This window comes from Arachis stenosperma, chromosome 4, assembly GCF_014773155.1.
Source record: "Arachis stenosperma cultivar V10309 chromosome 4, arast.V10309.gnm1.PFL2, whole genome shotgun sequence".
In the NCBI taxonomy this organism is placed as follows: Eukaryota; Viridiplantae; Streptophyta; class Magnoliopsida; order Fabales; family Fabaceae; genus Arachis; species Arachis stenosperma.
Genome location: NC_080380.1, coordinates 138023516 through 138038639, shown reverse-complemented (window position 1 = coordinate 138038639; position 15124 = coordinate 138023516). Strand labels below are relative to the sequence as shown.

Below are 15124 nucleotides of genomic sequence, written 5' to 3'. Positions count from 1 at the left end.
TCCGTAGTGGACAAAGCTGTCGCATCAGCCCTGATAAGGGAGGACGGAGTCAGACAACATCCAGTATATTTCATCAGCAAAGTTCTACAAGGCCCCGAACTAAGGTACCACAAATTAGAGAAATTTGCTTACTCCTTAGTAATAGCCTCACGGAGGCTACGGCCTTACTTTCAAGCTCATACGATAAGAGTCCGAACGAACCAACCCATGAAGTAAATCCTCCAAAAGACGGATGTTGCAGGGAGAATGGTTCAATGGGCAATAGAGCTCTTCGAGTTTGACTTAAAGTATGAAACTCGGACAGCAATCAAAGCCCAATGCCTCACCGACTTCATAGCAGAATACGCGGGAGATTAAGAGAAGCCAACTGCATGGGAACTTTACGTAGATGGATCCTCAAACAAGACAGGAAGCGGTGTAGGCATAATACTGACCGACGAAAGGGGAACCCAAATAGAGGTATCCCTCAAATTTGAATTTCCAGCTTCAAATAATCAGGCAGAATATGAAGCCCTGATTGTAGGATTGAAGCTGGCAGAAGAAGTCGGTGCAACAAAAGTGATGATATACAGTGATTCTCAAGTGGTGACCTCCCAGATAAATGGAGAGTATCAGGCTAAAGACCCGAACATGAAAAGATACTTGGAAAGAACTCTGGAACACCTTGGGAACTTTGCGGAAACCGAGGTTAAGCACATAACCCGGGATCTCAATAGCAGAGCAGACGCCCTATCCAAGTTAGCAAGTACCAAGCCAGGAGGGAATAATAGAAGCTTGATCTAGGAAACTCTCCAAGAACCCTCTGTGGTAAAAGTAGAGGACAAACGAGATGTCCTAAAGGTAACTGGGCTAAACCTCGGATGGATGAATCCCTTGGTCGAATACCTAAAATTCGACATCCTCCCCAAAGAGGAAAAAGAGATTAAGAAAATCCGGAGGGAAGCACAACATTACACTCTGGTGAAAAATATCCTTTATAAAAGAGGAATATCAACGCAATTATTGAAGTGCGTACCGACCTCAAGGACCACTGAAGTACTAGAGGAGGTTCATAATGGGATCTGCAGAAACCATCTCGGAGTCAGGTCGCTAGCTAGGAAAGTAATCCGAGCTGGATTCTACTGGCCGACCTTGCAGAAAGATGCCACAGAATTTGTAAAAAGTGCCAACCATGCCAAATGCACGCAAATTTCCACGTGGCTCCCCCCGAGGAGCTAATCAGTATAACTTCTCCATGGCCCTTTGCAAAAGGGGGGATGGATCTGTTAGGTCCTTTTCCCCAGGTCCCAGAACAAGTCAAATACTTGATTGTGGAAATAGACTACTTCACAAAGTGGATAGAAGCAGAACCATTAGCCACCATCATAGCCCAGAGAAGTCAGAGGTTCCTCTATAAAAATATCATCACAAGGTATGGGATACCATATTCCATTACCACAGATAATGGAACCCAGTTCACCGACTCTACCTTCAGAAGCCTGGTGGCCAGTATGAAGATCAAACACCAGTTTACCTCGGTGGAACATCCACAAGCAAATGGACAAGTCGAGGCAGCCAACAAAGTCATATTGGCAGGAATAAAGAAAAGACTACAAGATGCAAAAGGAGCCTGGGCTGAGGAGCTCCCACAAGTGTTATGGGCTTACCAGACGACGCCACAATCTGCCACTGGAAAAACGCCCTTCCGACTTGTCTACGGCGTAGAAGCCATGATACCAGTAGAAATCAGCGAACAAAGTCCAAGGGTGATTCTCCACGATGAGATCGAAAACATACAGGGGTACAAAGAGGAGCTTGAACTGCTTCCCGAAGTCCGAGAACAAGCCCAGATAAGAGAAGCAGCGTTGAAACAAATGATGACTACCAGGTACAACAAAAAAGTCATTCGAAGAAGCTTCACCCCAAACGACTTGGTCTTGATCAGAAACGACATTGGAGTCAACAAATCGGGTGAAGGAAAACTCGCTGCTAATTAGAATGGACCATACAAAGTTAGTGAGATCTTAGGAAAAGGTTATTATAAGGTGACCGACCTAAACGGCACCGAGTTACCAAGGTCGTGGCATGCTTGTAACTTGAAAAGGTACTATAGTTAAAAGCAAACTCTACTCCCTGATGTACTCTTTTCCCAACTTCATGATTTTTTCCCAAAAATCAAAGGGTTTTTTCTGAAGAAGGGTTTTTAACGAGGCATCACGGTAGAGGCTAAGGGAAAATAGACTATCAAAGGCCCTTAGTAGCAGTAAAGTACCTTCCCAAACAAATAAAGATCTTTTACAATATCTCTTATAAATTCCTTCTCGTTTTTTTCTTTCTTTCTACGAAATGCGCCGACTTAAGCTCGACAAAGCGTGAAAATCTCATGAATCGACCTAGATGGTCGTCAGGATAAAACGACGAGGTACAAGTCGGTGTAAAGAGGTTATAAAGGTTGATTGCAAAGAACTCGGAAACATTCCGACTCATAAGTCAGAATGAAGAACCGAACAGCAAAGAAAACGCATCACAAAAGTAACCTAAGTCATAGGAACTCAATAAATTCTGAAATTGAGTATAAGGAATACCAAAAAGAGATCGAAAAACCTATCAATAATGTCAAAGCTAAAGACTGTCCTAAGTCCTTAGAGAAAAAGAAAAAAAGACAGACGGCCCCAAAAAAAGTTTTCAAAAAGATCAAAAGGGTTTCTCAAAAAGCTAAAAAGCATGCAGGCAAAAGGTAACTTAACCCTTATCCAAAAAAGGGTATTCTTTCGTTAACTTAAAACCCTTATTCAAAAAGGGTATTTATAAATATTTTGTTTACGGCCTTAAAAGGCCAAGAGAAATGTCAGGGAACAACCACCACAACATGAAAAAGAGTTTAAAAAGGGGAGACCCACAGGCCGGGCCCCCATATAGCCAATAAATTTTTTAGAGAACATCACCACCAGAGCCGAAGGGAGTAGTCGGATCACCACCAGAGTCAGGAAGAGCAGACGGAGCGCCATCAGGTCCAGGGAGAGAAGTATCCATAGGAGACGGAGAGGAGGTTCTGTGAGACCTTGAAGAACTCGAAGCATCCTTCGGAACATCACCACCAGAGCCGAAGGGAGTAGTCGAATCACCACTAGAGTCGGGAAGAAAAGACGGAGCGCCATCAGGTCCAGGGAGAGAAGTATCCATAGGAGACGGAAAGGAGGTTCTGTGAGACCTTGAAGAACTCGGAGCATCCTTCGAAAGAGGAGGGGACTCAATGATTCTCTGCCCCCGAGTTTTTAAATCTGACTCAGAGACAACCTTGGGAGCAGGAGGAGAAACTATGACACCATCAATGACGACCTTGTCAGGATCCAAAGGAGAGAGATCCAGGTCGGGAGCAAGGATTTCGACCTGCTCCTTAAAAATCCTCGAGGCCTCCTCGGCTCCTTCAGCAATAGAGTCTTCCAACTCGGCGTAAGCATTCTGAGAGTTCAACAAGTCCTTCCTCACCTCCACGAGGTCCTTGAACAAGCTCGAATAACTCTTTTGCGCCTTCTTCCTCAAGCCCTCCTCCATATTGCATTGGGCTTGTAACTTGCTCTCCTTCTCCCGAAGGCCATCCCTCTCCTCCTTCAATTTAGCAACCTCCTCCTTCAACTCATTCTCCTGTTTATGATATATGAGAAGCCTTTCCTCCAACTCTTCAACCCTCGAGGTTGAACCCAGTGAGCTAAGAGGAGTCTTCTCAAAAATATCAAGAAACTTTGTGCACACCGCCGCCGCCCTGACACTCTCCTGAGCCAGAATAGTGAGGTGGTTCCGGATAGAAACATCATCCATACTTATACAGGTATGAGGATATATGTATTTTTGGATAAACGCAAGAGCATCCACCTTAGCCTCACCTTCAAAAGAAGAGCTAGACTCTAAAGTCTTACGCTTCTTCTTCTCCGGCTCAGGAGAAGGTCGGGGGGGAGGGGGCGGCTGAGAAGAAGCCGAGGAGGAAATAACGATAGGTCGAGAAGGGGTCACCAAATTTTGAGAAGAAGGAGGAGGAGGAAGAGAGGAGCTAGTTACCCTGGCACCACCGGTCCTGGCGCAAGATCTCGCCTTGGCCTCCAGGACTCTCTGGTAAGACTCACTGGAATTCTTCTTCGCCATCTCTGTAAGAAAACAATTAGTAGCCAAAAAGTCAGCGAAACAAGTCGGAAATAAAGTAGATCAATAAAAAAAGCTACCTAGTTGTGTCTGGACAAAGGTCGGCGACCCCTGGAGAAATTTTTTGGTATCCAAATATGGGGCCCTCCCCCACACTTCTCGAAGGAACCCTACAACGGCTGCCTCCACATCATCCAGCTCGTCCAAACTATATTTCTCACAGGGGGAGGCCTCTAACCAGTACAGAGGAAAGCAAGGAGAAGAATTCTCATCCAAGAAAAAGGGGTGGTGACCCTCTACGGCTTGAACTTTGAAAAAGTAATTTTTGAAGTCATGGAAAGATTCATCAAAAAGGGTGAAGACCCTCCGACCTTGTATAGCTCGGAAGGACATCCACTGCTGCTTGTTATTTTGCCCACTGAAGGGCTTGGTCATGTGGAAAAGGAAAAAGAAAATACTCAAAGAAGTCGAAAAGTCTAAAGCATGGCTGACAAACTGATAAATTTTCAGAAAACCCCAGGAATTGGGATGAAGCTGGGTAGGTGCAACATGACAGTGACGTAAAACAGCAATCTCAAAATCAGAGAAAGGAAGAAAAACGCCCAGGCGGGTGATCATGCTCTCATACATATAAAAGAAATGAGGGACTGCCTCCGAAGCCCTACCGAAGCAAACCCGGTCTTCTGGACCCGGGACAAGCAATTCATACTTTGGCTCATCCTAATCAGAGGTGCAGAGCCGGTGACGAGTGCGAAGATCAGTAATAAAATCAGTGTCAACCCAAGGTTCCTCCCCTAAGACTGTGACATCGACCCACTGAGCAAGAATTTCTACGGAAGACATTTCTTTTCCTAAAAAGGGTTAGTGAAACCTACAAAGGAAAAAGAAAAGAAAATAAAAAACATGGTCTCTAAGGGGGGGTACGGAATCAAACAGAAGCCTACAAATCAACTTCTCTCTCTCTAAAAAATAAGAGCATGCAAACACAAAGCACGTTGTAAAAAGAGAAGAGAAGAAAAGACTAACCTTTATCTGGAAATAAGGTAGAAGAAGATGAAAGCCTTCAAACAAGGAATGCCCCACGAACGAATGAGAAGAAGAAAAAATTCGAAAAATCGCAGAAACAAAACAATGAAAGAGAGGAAAAGTATTTATAAACACGTTAGGGGCATAATGGTAAAAACAGAAGCAGTCATTAATGAGCGCACCGTTACCAAGGTAATCAATCCTACGCGAACCTCTAACGGACGCGACGTTTGATTAGACGTAACTGTGAAAATCAAAAGCCACGAAAAGTCACGTCGGCTCCCAATGATCACGTCGGTTCCCTCCTAGGTCGGTTACGAGCCCGAGTAGAATACTCGAACCCAAATCTTAAAAGAAATTGGGCTCGAGTAGGGACACTGTTCATACCCTGACCCAATGATAAGGCCCAGGACCCAACGAAAGGCCCAATCCAAAGGATTGAGCCTCACCCTACACCGACCTTCAATCTACGAAGTCGGTGCCTACCACGACTTGCTCTAAAGAAGTCGGGAACGAGGGATTAGCTGGCAGATAAACCCTCACTCAAGAGGATAACTGCCCCTAAAATCTCTCTAACCACTTCCAGGAGCAATATCTCAACTTCCCTAAGATAAAGGGACGGTTATTCCCCTTAAAAGGCAGAACTACTCCAACGGTGGTTATGGGTTCGCCACTATAAATACACTGACATCCCTCAGGTATCTCTAAGCCCAATACTATCTAGACCTGCTTACACGCTTGTTGACTTAGGCATCGGAGTGTCTTTGCAGGTACCATCCCCCATTCTTTCACATACACAACTCGGAGGCGGCTCCCAAACGTAAACCAAGTCGGAGACCACCTTCCTCTAGCGCTTGGGCCTCACAAACAAGCCCAACCACCGTCCGGTTCTAGGTAAGCCCCCGGAATAATAATAATAATAATAATAATAATAATAATAATAATAATAATAATAATAATAATAATATTCAATAAAATTATTAGAGATTATTCTAAAAAAAATTTAAGGTTAAAACTATTTGATATTTTTGTATTTAATATAATCAAAAGATGTTCTACTTTAAAAAACATGTTTGTATTAAAAAAATATTTTAATTTGGATTTCAAAACATCATTATTCACTTTTTACTTTTTTCTTGAAAAGAGTGTATTAATATGGTAGTGTGGTCGTCTACATGTGCAAAGCTAAGTTAAATATGATGCTTTGAAATCCAAATTAAAACATTTTCTTTTAATACAAACATATTTTTTAAAGTATGACATCTTTTGATTATATTAAATACAAAAATACTAAATAGTTTCAACTTTGAATTTTTGTAGAATAATCTCTTATTATTATTATTATTGATGACTATATATATATATATATATATATATATATATATATATATATATATATATATATATATATATATAATAAATTTATCATTATTTTTGTCTAAAAATACAAAAAAATTATGGTACAATATTATCGTACAATTAATAATAATAATAATAATAATAATAATAATAATAATAATAATAATAATAATAATAATTTTATTTTATTTTTTTGGATGGAGAATTGTTATGTCTCACAAAGAAAAACGTTGAGAATTGATTTGTATATTAATTTTTTTGGGACTAAAATGTTCATTTTTAAAATCTTTAGGGACTAATTTGCATAATACAAAAAATAAACTAAAAACTAATTTGTCAACTGGAATAAAATTTTAAAAATTGATTTATATATTATTTTTTTTGAGAACTAAAATATCTATTTTAAAAATCATTAGAGATTGATTTAGGTAATTACTCTATTTTTATGGTGACGAAATTTTGATTACTTAAAATAATTTAGAGGGTAATACTCAATTTAATCTTAAAATTTTAATACCAATTTAATTTGTTCTCTAAAATTGAAAAAAAAAAAAGATACTTTTTAGTATTAAATTATGCAAGATATACGTTGTGTTGATCCGTCCTTTTTCTACCGTCTTCAACCCATGTTTGAGGCCAGCAGCTCGTGAATGAGCTTGTTAGAGAGGGAGAGAGTAATTAGGAGGTAGCTGGAGAGAATATTGCATTGGTTAATTAGTTAGTTTGGATCTTGTAGCAGAGTTTGTTATGCTGTATATGGCTGCACCTTCAGCCTTTGAAATAAGCAGATTTTCCACCAATGCAAATTTCACTTTTCTCTTGTTCTAAGCTCGCATAGCAGAGCCTCAATTTTCTCACCAAGAAATCGGCAGCTCAGAACAGAATTCAACAATTGCTTCTCCCACTCTCACAAAACGAGAACTCCCCCCCCCCCCCCCCCCCTCTTTCTCTCTCGCGCGTTTTTGTTTGTCTTCTCTGATTTCTTGAACACACTCTAGCTGTTCGACGAAATGCCTGAATCATGCACTCCCTCACCACCGCACCCTCTTTTTCTTCCCTTTCTTTCCATTTCTTTCCCCACCGCCACCGCCACCACCACACCCTCTTTCAGTTAACTCCTCCCTTCATCTTCTCCTTCCAGTACACCACCGCCAAGAGGCTCCAGGTGCAGCTCCACGTGCAGGAGGAGAAATCACTGAGGAAGAAAAAAGGGAGGAAGGGTCTTTGCTGCAAGGAGGACTTGGGTGGGGCCGAAGAGGAAGTGTTCTCTCCTCTGGAGGCGGAGATTCTTGAGTTCATGCGGAGTTCCACGAAACCATCAGCATTTCCGACGAGGGAGGAGCTGGTGGCTGCTGGGAGGGTTGATTTGATTGATGCCATTGTTACCAAAGAATGCTATCTTGTTTATGGCTGGGATTTGGATCGTGGGTCACGTGAAAGTTACGATTTTGATGGTGCTTCTGTTGCTGAGATTCATGGTCAAGCATCAATGGCTTCTGGGTTTTCTTCCTCTTCTGATGGCGATAACTCTTGCAAGCAAGCCAAATCAATGTGAGAATCTCCTTAAGATGTGTCCTTTTTTTTTTTTATTGAAGAATCTTGCTATAATGTTGGACCTACCCTCGTCTTATTATCATTATCACTACTTTGCCTTATTTTTTTTGTTTTCTTGTGTTTGTTTTGGGTTTCTTTTCCCTTGGATGTTTTTGCCTGAATGGTTTAACGGACCTAAGAAGAGTTCTAAAGTTTTCAAATTTGGAACATTTTATCTATGCTTTCATTGTTCCCGCAGTTATGAGCTAGTGCCTCAGTTTAGTTTCTTAGATTTGAGACGGTAAGAGCTGCCAGGGAGCAGTCCCATGTGGACTGCAAATGGTAACAAGTTTTGTTGGCTTTATTTGGTTAATGTTGTCAGTTGTAGAATTAGATACTTTTAACATAGCGGCTGTTGTTGCCCAAGAATAGGTGGCAGCTCTTCTAGATAGATGGTGACTTTGAAAAAATTTTGGGAACTAGTCACGCCATATCTATTAGCTATAATTTTGACGTGGGAGTAAGCATTTGATCCATCAAATTATATCAAAACAAAATCATGGGTTCAATGCTGCAGCTGATATTAGAGTGGAACGTTTGGCTTTATTTGGCTAGTCTTACCATTAGGATTTGAGGAGTTTAACATGCTGACTCGGTGCCCTGAACGGGTGCCATACAACAACAACAACAATAACAAAGCCTTGTCCCACTAAGTGGGGTCGGCTACATGAATCAAACGACGCCATTGTGCTCTGTCATGTATCATGTCTACAGAGAGACCGTTTACATGTAGATCTCGTTTGACCACCTCATGGATGATCTTCTTAGGTCTTCTTTTGCCTTTCGCCCTTTGTCCATTTTCCATCTCATCCACCCTCCTGACTGGATGTCCTATCGGTCTTCTTCTCACATGTCCAAACCACTTAAGACGCGATTCAACCATCTTTTCCACAACGGGTGTCATCCTCTAAGAAATTCGAAAGAAATAAATTGCCTTGTTATCAGTTATGGCTTTTGTTCTAATGGTAAGTGTATTGTACGAGAACTATTTTTGAATGTGATCTTCTGTTTGACAGGGATATCGAAGTTGAGGAGTCGGGCATTGAGGGTATATTGAATCGGCTGGAGAGACAGAGAAGTAATTCCTTTGGACTTGGGTTAACAGAGAAAGATGAAAGTGATCCTTCCAGAAACAGTGAAGATAAAGATACAGTAAGTACTCTTCATGGTGGTTTGATCAAACTTGATCAGCACAGATCTCAATTAGGCAGTGAAAATTTAAGAAACTCCCTTGAGCCCGACACATGGAGAAGTTGGATTATCCAGAGGAATGGTTCTTCAAATGTAGCTTTTGAAGGTAATGTATTTTATTTTCAGGTTGTTTCTTAATCTGGACAGGATCAACTGATATCTGTATGATCATATACAGCTGCTGAAATAGTTCCTAGTGAAATTGGGGAGTCTTCTGCTGAACCTGCAAATAGAGAAGCAGGGTTCAGTTCTCTTGATGGGGATGCAAATCACACTGATATCAAATCCCGTATCCGGAATTTGGAATCGGAGCTATCCTCTGCACTTCATTCGTTGAGATCTAAAGCTGATTATGTTACAATGCAGATGGTGAGTAATGAGCTAATGGACATGGCTGTATATTATTATTACCGCAACATAAGAACGAAATAAATAGCATGAGATTTACATACCTGCTTCTTTTGAATCTCATTTACCTCTCCCATTCTTTTCCATGTAGTCAGTCTTAATTTATAAATCACTTTTTTCTTTTTTTTCTTTTTTGGCTTTTTGGGTAGAGGGTAGTAGCTTTTCGGTTAGCAAATTCATGTACCCATTTTTAATGCATGTTGAGTAGTTAGACTTAGAAGCTGAATACTTTGTATGAGGAATGATAGGAAAATAGAATTACTGCGATAGGGCTGGGAAATGAATGACAAAAGGATACATACAGTCTGTTATAAGCCAAACAGTGTGAATGTACTTAAATTTTCTGTGCTACCAGTTAACTTGTTATGAAAATTATTATTATTATTATTATTATTCTTTCGGAACACATTGCCTTCAATTGTGAACCACCTCAAAAAATCAATAATAAGAGGCTTCAATCGTTGCTCTTTCTTTAGCAGTTTTTGGGTTGTTAAAGCATTAGTATGTAACTTCAGGATACTAAATTAATCTGAGTTGGGATCTGAGTTGGGTGCTGTATATTCTTTTATAGGATCAGAAGAACTCATCCGATGATCTAGCAAAGTATTCCGATGCTTGGGAATTCCAAGAAACTGAGATAATGAATGCTCAGGACAGACTGCGATCCATACGTGCTAAGTTGTCAGTATTAGAAGGAAAGAAGTCATTGGCAATAATGTATCCCCAACTCCACTCAGCCATCGTCTTATATATATATATATATTGTGTTACGTAAACCTTGACAATCCCATGTTTTCCCAGGGATGCACACAAAATTGTTGAAGAGAAGCAGAAGAGGATTAATAATGCTCACAGAGCCTTGCAAACTCTGAAGACGATTTGTGTAGTTTGGCATAATCCATCTTCACAAATATATTTAGTAGGATCCTTTGATGGTTGGTCCACCCAGGTCAGACCTCTTTCATGATTTTGGTTGATAGATAATGAATATTTTCTCAAGATGGGTTTAATCATGATTCTGACTTTGAGAAGTAGTACTATGTGTATTTGAAAATGTTATGCCTAGCATGTGGATGCGGATGAGGGGTTGTGCACAACCTTGAACCCTCGAAAATGTATTCTGGTCGTTTTACTTTAAAAAAAAAAATACTATGGAAAGAAGGAATAGAAATTAAGGACAGCTGTGACCGTGAGGACCTAATTTAGTGAGTTCTTAGCTCATTACTTTCACCTGATTCATTGTTCTTCCCTTTCGAGGATGTATTCTACAATTTTGAGTTGTCTCTGATTTTAATGATGCAATGATTACTTTTGCAAAAGATTTTTTTTATTTTAATATTGTTTTGTTGTATAGATTCAGGCATTTTAGATCCTTACACTTAGCATAAAATACACCAATAATTAACCGTATTATATTGCAGAGAAAAATGGAGAAATCAAATACTGGCATATTTTCTTTGAACTTGCTGCTATATCCTGGAAAATACGAGGTTAGTCGCATTTTTCAACTATTTGTTTTACAATCCAGATAAGATATAGTAAGCATTCAAATGTTTGATTCTTGTAACAGATCAAATTCATTGTTGATGGTGAATGGAAAGTTGATCCACTGCTGCCTATTGTTGTTACCAATAAAGGTTATGAGAACAATCTCCTCGTGGTTCATGATTAGTGTAGGATAGTGTGTGCGATTGTGCTGAGATAGAATCTGTAGATCAGAAAGAATGTCGCAGGCATTAGGCTAGTACCCGAAATTTTTTGTGTTCCTCATTTCTTCACAGGAAAGTATGGTGTTGTTTTTTTGAGTGTTTTCAGTTTTCATTTTCACTTCAAATGAAAATAGAGATGAAAACATGTTTGTTTGATTTTAATAAAAATGAAACATTCTTTTTTCTCTGTGTTTCTGTTTTCAAATTGCCATTTTGGAGATTTTGATTTCTACCAATGTTTCTCTAGCATGGTGTTGGAGTTTTTTTTAAGAGGCTAGGTTTTGTTTTACTTCCACAACTATTGCTAATAGTTACATGTACGAGAGTGAAGAATAGGCAGCTGCAATGTTCAACATTTAAGACAGCAATTTGGGAAGAAATAAATAATGAATTGGCTACAATTGCTAGGAACGTTATGGTGTGCTAGGCTAAATGGAAAGTATAATCTACAATTGTGTTTTGGCTATTTTATTAGTAATTAGCTTAAAAAATTGCTTGCATTTGTGTGGCTTATGGATAAGAGAATGTGTTTTAACTCTTCTCATGACAATTAGATCAAGAAATTGGCAAGATTGATTGTGATTAGAGAGATTAGATTGCCAAAGAATTAGGATCCAATCAATTTCAATTCGCCATAGATCCACTCATATGATTGAGAAGGGAGTTGAGACTCAATTGATTCATGTTGGATTATGATATCTCCAATCCTTGATGAATCACTTTTTTTGAATTTCTTTATTTTAGATCTCTCTGACTTACTTCTATTGCAATTGTCTATTTCTGTTTTGATCCCCTGCACCCAATTCTCTTTATTATTCATGCAATTTAAGTTTCCATGCATTTTAGAATCTGCAATTTTAATTTCTTGCACTCTGAGATTTAGCTATTTTAATTTCTTACAATTTAAGATTCAGTTCTTTTAATTTCTTGCACTTTAAATTTCAACAATTTACTTTTCTTGCCATTTAAATTTTCTGCAATTTTCATTCTGTTTGATCAAATTTCACTCAATTCACCAATATTCGCTTGACTAGACTAATTATCATACTAAAGTTGTTTGATCCATCAATCCCTGTGGGATCGACCTCACTTTTGTGAGTTATTACTACTTGATACAATCCAGTACACTTGCCGGTTAGTTTGTGTAGAATCGTTTTTCCCCCATCAAGTTTTTGGCACCGTTATCGTGGATTGATTAAGATCGACAATGATTAAGTAGGTGATAATCTAGATTAAGCATTTTTTCTTTTATTTTTTTTATCAAGCACCTAATTGTTTGAGATTTTGTTTCTACTAACCTTAACTTCATTCTAAGCAACAGAGTGCTCTGTTTTGTTTTGGTTTGTTTTGTGTTGTATGCCAGGAGGAAGAAGAGGTGCATCCACCTCCTTTGATTCTAAACCAAAGAGAACATTCTTGAGATTGAAAAGAGAAGCAAGAGGAAAGGGAATAATTGGAGAAGAAGAATCAGAAGAGGACGATCAAGAGATGGAGGGCAACCTCCCTAATCCACCAATGGAGGTGGCCAACAACAATGGCCAGCCCTAAAGGAGAGTTCTAGCCTCCTACACCATCCCTAACCCAAGAAATTGTGGGAGCAGTATCCTAACCCCCAATGTCCATGCTAATAACTTCGAACTCAAGCCCCAATTTATCACTCTAGTTCAAAATAATTGCCAATATGGAGGAAGTGTTGCTGAAGACCCAAACCAACATCTCTTTTGTGTTTTTGAGAATGTGACATTGTTAAAACCAATGGAGTCCACCCTAACTGGGATGATTTTGTTAGCAAGTTCCTAGCCATATTCTACCCCCCTAAAAGAGTTATTAAACTGAAAATTGATGTTCAAACCTTCAGGTAGCAAGAAGGAGAATCATTATATGAAGCTTGGGAGAGGTATAAAGCTTTGATTAGAAGATGCCCAGAAGGAATGTTCAGTGAATGTGTTGAGCTCCAAAATTTCTATGAGGGCTTGTCCATGAGTTCAAAGAAAGCCCTAGATTATTCTTCAGGAGGATCTTTGCAAATGATGAAGACTGCTCAAAAGGTATATGATCTCATAGACATGGTGGCCAACAATGAGTATTTCTACTCCTCTGAAAGACAAGCTACTCCCAAGAGAGGTGTATTTGAGCTTGAAGGAGTTGATACAATCTTGGCTCAAAACAAGATTATGCTCTAGCAACTTCAACAACAAATTGAAATGATGTCAAAGAGAATGGATGGGTTATAACTTGCAACAGTGACCACAACCAATCAACCACCAGTGGTGTGGGGACAATGATGCGTGAGCATCTTTCTTGTCTTTTCTTAGTGAATTTGCATTTAAATTGTTGAGTTTAATTAATGTTTAATTATCTTTTAGCCAATATGGATGCTACTTTGAGTCTTGTGCAATTCTATTTATTTTAGGTAGCATTCAGCTGGATTTGATGGAGTTTCTGTAGCACAAAAATTAAAAGAGAAAACCAGCAAGGAGCAACGCGTGCGCGTACTTGACGCGTGCGCGTGATTTGGTGCTTTTTATGGCGACGCGTGCGCGTGGCTGACGCGTACGTGTGATTTGAAGTTTTGCACGGCGACGCGGGCGCGTAGTTGATGCGTGCGCGTACTTGATGCGTACGCGTGACACGCGAAAAAGACAATCGAAGCGTACGCGTGACTGATGCGTACGCGTGACATGCGGCAAGTGCAGAAAATGTAGAAAACGCTGGAGGCGATTTCTGGGCTACTTTTGACCCAATTTTCAGCCCAAAAAGCACATATCAGAGGTTGCAGAGTGAAGGAATCAAGTGGTCTCCATCCATTAATTGAAGACTTGCTGATTGCCATAATTAATTCTGATTTAAATTTGAATTCTATTTTAAAATAAGAAAAAGATATTATTTAGTTTTAATTTTATATTTTAAATTAATTAGGATTAGTTATAAAAAGGGGAAACTTTTCTTCTTTGGGGGAGAGATTAATTCTGTACTTTTACAATTTACTTGAATCATAGTTTTTTCTCTGAACCATGAGCAACTAAACCTCCACTGTTAAGGTTAGGAGCTCTGTCTATTGTATGGATTGATATTATTTTTTTTATTCATGTTTTGATTTATATTTCAAGAATTGTTTTCGTTCTTTATTTGATGAATTTGGGTGGAACAGAAGTATGATCCATGTTCTAATTGAGTTCTTGTATAATTTGGAAAAGCTCTTTACTTGAGCAACAGTTTAGAAACAATTTCTCCTAAATTTTAATTATCTGCCTTTAACGGGATACGTGACATATAATCTTCTTATTTTTGGATAATTAGAATTTTTGTGGCATATAAACTGGAATTTGATCATGTAGCTTCTAATTGGAATTAAATGACCAAGAAATTGGCAGTTAATAAATTTTAGAGAAGACTAGGAAGGTCTAAGAAATTAAGGTCTATTCACATATAGTTTGTCATGAATTAAATCTTGCATGATTAAAATAGTTAATAAGAAAAGTCAATCCAAAAAATAGATAACTCTGAAGTCTTAACTGTTTTCTCTCATATTTTATTTTCAATTTATTTACTTGCGTGCCTGCCTTCTGGTATTTTGAAGTCACTTCTTAAACTTTTTGAACATCTCAAAACCATTTTTTGCTTGCCTAACTAAGTAAATCATTTAACCATTGTTGCTTAGTCCATCAATCCTCGTGGGATCGATCCTCACTCACCTGAGGTATTACTTGGTATGATCCGGT

At 39.1% G+C, this 15124-nt stretch overlaps 1 protein-coding gene across 6 annotated transcripts; it reads left to right on the top strand.

Annotated features, from left to right (window-relative positions):
- The first annotated feature begins 7119 nt into the window (after positions 1 to 7119).
- On the top strand, positions 7120 to 14464 carry LOC130975032 (protein PTST homolog 2, chloroplastic-like). 6 transcript variants are annotated; one of them, XR_009084512.1, is made up of 8 exons: positions 7120 to 8052; positions 9111 to 9391; positions 9464 to 9654; positions 10265 to 10410; positions 10495 to 10642; positions 11115 to 11183; positions 11264 to 12617; positions 12766 to 14464. XR_009084512.1 is itself a non-coding variant. In XM_057899868.1 (7 exons), the coding sequence occupies exons 1-7, from the start codon at positions 7523 to 7525 to the stop codon at positions 12820 to 12822; spliced, it is 1422 nt and encodes a 473-aa protein (XP_057755851.1). In that variant the 5' UTR covers positions 7120 to 7522; the 3' UTR covers positions 12823 to 14464. The 6 variants fall into 6 exon arrangements, 2 of the variants coding, with proteins under 2 accessions (XP_057755851.1, XP_057755850.1); XR_009084513.1 differs by having other exon boundaries at positions 11264 to 12621; XR_009084515.1 differs by having other exon boundaries at positions 11264 to 13690; positions 13820 to 14464.
- The last annotated feature ends 660 nt before the right edge of the window (positions 14465 to 15124 follow it).

What these genes read in the sequence shown, in the direction of transcription:
- LOC130975032 (XM_057899867.1), top strand. Translation starts at nt 7,523, where the DNA reads ATGCACTCCCTCACCACCGCACCCTCTTTTTCTTCCCTTTCTTTCCAT. An exon ending in AAGAAGTCATTGGCAATAAT is followed by an intron (nt 10,411 to 10,494) that starts GTATCCCCAACT and finishes ATGTTTTCCCAG; the next exon opens with GGATGCACACAAAATTGTTG. An exon ending in TTGATGGTTGGTCCACCCAG is followed by an intron (nt 10,643 to 11,114) that starts GTCAGACCTCTT and finishes ATTATATTGCAG; the next exon opens with AGAAAAATGGAGAAATCAAA.